The sequence below is a fragment of the Mus musculus genome, chromosome 3 (assembly GCF_000001635.26).
Source record: "Mus musculus strain C57BL/6J chromosome 3, GRCm38.p6 C57BL/6J".
NCBI lineage: Eukaryota > Metazoa > Chordata > Mammalia > Rodentia > Muridae > Mus > Mus musculus.
Window position 1 is genome coordinate 91,625,484 of NC_000069.6, and position 6,516 is coordinate 91,631,999.

The following is a 6,516-nucleotide window of genomic DNA, read 5'->3' on the forward strand; positions in this document are numbered from 1 at the left end:
AGGGCACAGGGATAGTATCCTAAGTAATAAACAAAAGAAGTTAAAAGGGAGACATAACAAGAGAATCAGAGGAAATTCAAAACATCATCAGATCCTACTACAAAAGAATATTCTCAACAAAACAGGAAAACCTGGATGAAATGGAAAACTTCTAGACAGATATCAGGTACCAAAGTTAAATCAGGATCAGATTAATGATCTAAACAGTCCCATATTGCCTAAAGAAATAGAAACAGCCACTAATCGTCTCCCAACCAAAAAAAAAAAAAAAAAGCCCAAAACCAAATAGGTTTAGTGCAGAGTTCCATTAGACCTTTAAAGAAGAACTAATTCCAATACTCCTCAAACTATTCCACAAAATAGAAACAGAAAGTACTCTACACAATTCATTCTTTGAAGCCACAATTACTCTGATACCTAAACCACAGAAAGATCAAACAAAGAATGAGAACTTCCAACCAATTTCTCTCATGAACATTAATGCAAAAATACTCAATAAAATCATTGCAAACCGAATCCAAGAGCACATCAAAATAAGTGTCCATCATGATCAAGTAGGCTTCATTCCAGGAATGCAGGGATGATTTAATATACAGAAATTCATCACTGTAATCCACTATATAAAAAAACTCAAAGAGAAAAAACACATGATCATCTCCTTAGATTCTGAGAAAACATTTGATAAAATCCAGCACCTTTCATGATTAAAGTCTTGGAAATTTCAGGAATTCAAGGCACATACTGAAACATAATGAAAGCAATCTACAGCAAACCTGTAGCCAACCTCAAACTAAAAGGAGGAAACTTGAAGCAATCCCACTAAAATCAGGAAATAGCCAAGGCTGCAAACTTTCTCCCAACCTATTAAATATAGTACTAGATGTCCTAGCCAGAGCAATTAGATAACAAAAGGAGGTCAAGGGTATACAAATTGGAAAAGAAGAAGTAAAAATATCACTATTTTGCAGATGATATGATAGTATATATAAGTGACACTAAAATTTCCAACAGAGAACTCCTAAACCTAATAAACAGCATCAGTGCAGTACCTCAATACAACATTAACTGAAACATATCAGTGGCATTTCCTTGTAGAAAGGATAAACAGGCTGAGAAAGAATAAAAAGGCTGAGGAAGAAAGTAGGGAAACAACACCAATCACAATAGTCACAAATAATATAAAATAACTTGGTGTGACTCTAACTAAGGAAGTGAAAGACCTGTATGATAAGAACTCCAACTCTCTGAAGAAAGAAATCAAAGAAGATCTTAGAAGATGGAAAGATCTCCCATGCTCAAGTATTGACATGGCCAGTAGAGTAAAAATGGCTATCTTGCTGAAAGCAATCTACAGATTCAATGAAATCCCCATCAAAATTCCAACTAAATTCTTCACAGAGTTAGAAAGGGCAATTATCAAATTCATTTGGAATAACAAAAAACCTAGGATAGCAATAAATGAAGCTCTGGAGGAATCACCTTTCCTGACCTCAAGCTATACTACAGAGCAATTGTTATTAAAACAAACAAACAAACAAATAACCCCCCCAATAAAACCTAAAGCAAAACAAAACAAACAAACAAACAAACAAAAAAGCATAGTATTGGTACAGAGACAGAGTTAGATCAATGTAATAGAATTGAAGACCCAGAAATTAACCCACACACATATGGTCACTTGATCTTTGACAAGTGAGCTAAAACCATCCAGTGGAAAAAAGACAGCTTTTCAAAAAAAAGGTACTGGCTTAAAATCGAATTGATCAGTTCTTATCTCCTTGTACAAATCTCAATTGTTGTGAGGAGCGGGTGTGGTGGTAGTCCCAAAGGCGCCAGGGACTGCAGCTAAGTCGTATGATTTGCACCTGACTTCCTCATATAAGCCACAAACATCTTGAGAGCTGCGCAGGTGTACCAGGATACTGGTGAATCCATTTTGGTGGAGATATGCCCCTGCTGCCCTGATTAGCTGAAGCTGTGTGCCTGGTGAGGTGCCGTGGCCTGCTATGCATGGATGGGAACTGAGAGTATAAAAGAGTGAGAGGCCCAGGGTTCGGGGGAGATATAAACGAGGGAGATATAAACAAGAAGAAACAGGACTGAATAAACGTGTGCAGAAGGATCCTGTTGCAGAGTCATTCTTCCTGGCCAGTTGGGCGCGTTCGAGAAATTGTAAGTTGATCAAGGAATTTCATATAAAACCAGAGACTATGAAATTTATAGAGGCTAAAGGCAGGGAAAGCCTCGAAAATATGGGTACAGGGGAAAAATTACTCAACAGAACATCAATTGTTTGTGCTGTAAGATCGAGAATCAACAAATGGGACCACATAAAATTGCAAAGCTTCTATAAGGCAAAAGACACTGTCAATAAGACAAAAAGGCCACCAACAGTTTGGGAAAACATTTTCACCAATTCTAAATCTGATAGGGGACTAATTTCCAATGTATACAAAGAATTCAAGAACCTGGAATTCAGAAAATCAAATAAACCCATTAAAAAATGGGGCACAAGCTAAACAAGAATTCTCCACTAAAGAATACCAAAAGCCTGAGAAGCACCTGAAATAAATTTTCAACATCCTTGATCATCAGAGAAATGCAAATCAAAAGAACACTGATTTTGCACCTCACACCTGTCATGATGGCTAAGATCAAAAAATTCAGTTGACAGCAAACTCTGTCAAGGATATGGAGAGAGAGAAACTCTCCTCCATTTTTGGTGGGATTCCAAGCTTGTGTAACCACTCTGGAAATCTGTCTGGTGATTCCTCATAAAATTGGACATAGTACTACTGGAGGATCCAGCAATACCTCTCCTGGTATTTCTGTCAACTGATGCTTATTTGTCTGGGAGGCACAAGTCCTAAGAGAGACTTCAGAAATATGGAGAGCACTGGTGAGGAAAAAGATTTTATTTCCATGACTCTTAGACCTTCAAACACAATTTCAATGCCTGTGCCAATAATTTTTTGAAGCACTGGTTGGACAGAAGGAAGGTGGCCAAAACTTCTTCTTAGGAGCGCTGGTCATATCTATGTCCACACCCTTCAAGGCCAGGCACATCGATGTGATGATGCTAATGTTCAAAAGCATTGTTGTTCATCTTCTTGTAGTACACCATTCCCATTTGTCCTATCATGTCCAAAGCCTCTTCAAAGCTGTGATCCTTTGGTTCATTCAATAGACTACCTAAAGGAATTTCCTGTACTTCCTGGAAGAAAGATGACTGTTAGCATTGATAGTGTCCAGGGAAAAGTACTAGGGTGCCCACTGGGAGAGCAGAATGCAAATGTATAGTAAAACTGACCCAGGAAACCCATTTGAGTATAAAAGTGAAGAGATTTGTGCTCATGGTGAAACATACTAAGTAAGGGTTAATACTTTGCAATTTATTTCTGCCAGTCTTCCAAAATCAGAGCTAGGACTCTGTTTTAGAGTAAAGATAAGACAGCTCTTTTGTCTAGAAGTATCCCAAAGTTGTCTCCATAGAAATTTAGTCTACATGAAAGCCATTTTCCTTGAAAACTAGCCTGTCAAAAGGTGAATGGTTTTTACAGATGCAGAGGCTGCAGACAGAGGACACTAGAATGGATATAAACACAAGTCTCAGGTTGAAAAGTCAAAGTTCCATCCGTCATTCTCAGTTACTTCCTCCTCATTTTAACCTGGAATCAACTGATTAGTGACTCCCTCTAAAGCTACAGGTTGGGAAACCCTGAGAAAAACATGCCAGTATGTTTTTCTTAAGTGGTGGACGTTTCTACATATTAAAGCATTTGGTAATCCAAGTACAAGGGATAGATGTTAGGGGTTTAAGTGTACTAGTGATTGATCTTAGTGAGTGTGAGAGCACCACCAGCTGTAGTCTTATTCACTCTTTCTGGGACACCTTGCCTAATGCACTTTTTATCTGACACATGATTTGCCAATAATTCATGTGTGTGGTTGGGGAGTAGAATTCATGGAGGGGTAAAGCAAGAACAACTCTGCCTAGAAGATTCCTGTACACATCCTTTGTTTGTGTTGATACAGCACTCTGAGTTTCTGACTTCCTAATTTATGAAAAATTAACATTGAGGCTAGAACTATAGTTCAAAGTTTTTTTCTGCTTTTGCAGAATACATGGGTTCAGTACTTAAAGTGGCTAAATTTCATCTTAATTCTAGTGAATGAACCTGATTTATTTATCATCCTCCACAGAGAGCAATCAAATGCACACACACACACACACACACACACACACACACACACACACACATACGCACACGTATTTTCTGAACATACATAAATCTCAAGCAAAAGAATCATACACATAAAATAAAAAAAAAATACACATTAAATAGAAGTAATCTCCACATCACTATTACGGTTCCAAAAGAGAAAAATACCTGTATTAAGGACATGCAAGGATGTCTACTGTTCTGATCACAGACCTTAGAAATAAAGTGGAGACTGGGGCCTGTGTGTAACTTTTCTCAAGCCATGTTTGTCTTTCCTTGTGTTTGACTAGGGAATATTAAGTGTCTTGGAACGTGGTTTCCTTATGTTCCTTTTTCTTGAATTTTCTACCCTAGATCTCTAGAATAAAAAGAACCAACTAGGACTATCACAAATCCCCTTTGAAGCTTAGTATTCCTCTACTGCCCATTCAATCACCATCTTGGAAAGTGTCATTTTATGAGAACATGGACTTAGCTCAACTTTTCCCACCTTAAAGTGAAAAGTCTATCTCTTTTACCATTGCCACTCAGCTTTGATTAATCAACAATGATTGATCAAGCAAACAACAAACAAAGACAAAACATGCACACACACACACAAGAAAATCCCACCCAATCTATCCTCCAGGCAAATAGGGCACTGAATATAACTGTGTTTTTCAATTTGTTACTCTCTGTCACAGGTGAATAACTCTATACCTAGAGTCTAGAACATGGGATCTCACGTTACAATCCAGCAGCAGATTCCTAAGGATCAATAACTAAATATGACCACCAAAGTTACCCTGAATGGAAAGAGATTGAACTTTCTCTTTGTTGCAGACATAAACACCATATTCAGGAAGAAGACCTACCCAGTAAAAATTTGGAAATTCACTTCTCACCAACTCTCTGAATTCTTTCTCACCCAGTACAACTGTCGTTCCCAGAGAATAATTTCTGAAGATCCTGTAGAGGTTCATTATGTAACGCTCACTTGAGGTCAAACCTTGGTCCATCTTATACTGTTGGAAGAAGGGAAACATAAAACTGAAAGGAGAAGAGTGACTTTTTCACCTTACCTTGACCTGTTCTCTGGAAAGGAACAAATTGGTAGATAAGGAGAACATCACATATAAAGGAATCCTTGGATCCTGGGGAGACAGCTTGTTACTCACTTGTAAAAGATGAGAATTTGACCTTCAAAAAAAAATTAAAGCATTTTGTCACTCTGAAAATCACTAAAGAAAACAACAAACCAGTCAAGGTCCACAGGACAGGCTTCCAGGTGTATGGATTGAAACAATCCTGGATTAGATAATATATAAATAACTCTAACCCAGGCAGCAGCATCCTGCCAGGGGAATCTGGAGATTACTTACCAAAGCAGAAGAGCCACCCAGAGTGTGCACAAGAGGAGGTGCACAGAATCATTTATAGGTAGGACTGACCTGTAAATATGACTCTCCCAGGGAAATACTGAGTCACAAATTAATTGTGTGGTGACCCTGCCAAGGGTAGACTTGGGAGACAACCAATGTCTCTCCCTCTCTTCCCTTGCCCTCACCCTCTCCCTCTCCTCCTCTTCTCGCTCTTCCAAAATCTCTCTCTACCTCTGTTGCCCTCTCTTACTATCCCTGTCTTTCCCTTTTTATGCCCCTTTCTTCTCTCCTCTTCTGCCTCTTTCTCTCCCCACTATCCCTACCTTCCTTGATTTCTTTATTTTCTCTCTTTCTCATTGGAATCTCCAGCATGAATGTACAGTTAGATTGAAATAGGTTTTCATTCCTGTCATTTTTACTCTGCTCCTTAACATCCTTTAGGGAGACAACCTGCCTGATACACTTCCTCATCCATTCCATAACCATCAAAGTCTTTCTGAGCCTTCATCAGAACTGAAGCACACAGTTTGACCCCAAGCACAATTCATCATGTCCATTTTGCCTATGGAGGGATTCCTACCCTATGCTTGCATGGCTCTAATGAGAATAAATTTTATTCATGGAATGTATATCACAGTTAAAAATTTTTAAAGAATTATAAATGCTAACTTTGCAGATAAATGATTAAATGAGCAGAGAGGCATGTGCACAAGGATGAATAGCTTGTGTTTCTTCCAATGGGAACTGCTCTCAAGTAGCTACATTTTTGTTGAAGTGAAATGTCCCTCTCTCTTGCAGGCTGAGTGTCCATCCTCAGGACTACCATGGGCACAGAACTTCCAGGATCAATTCCTAATTTTAGTCCAAATTTGAGCCAAACTCTACAGGAACTTACAACACAAAAGACTGCTCTTTTGATTTTAATTTATTCT

The 6,516-nt window shown here is 38.4% G+C and overlaps 1 protein-coding gene across 1 annotated transcript; it reads right to left on the reverse strand.

The window, feature by feature from the left end:
- Positions 1 to 3,079: 3,079 nt before the first annotated feature.
- Positions 3,080 to 5,221, reverse strand: Gm36323 (predicted gene, 36323). Its single transcript, NM_001378707.1, has 2 exons — positions 5,078 to 5,221; positions 3,080 to 3,214 (listed from the first exon to the last, which is right to left on the reverse strand). Exons 1-2 carry the CDS (start codon positions 5,219 to 5,221, stop codon positions 3,080 to 3,082), a joined length of 279 nt encoding a protein of 92 aa, NP_001365636.1.
- Positions 5,222 to 6,516: the final 1,295 nt, after the last annotated feature.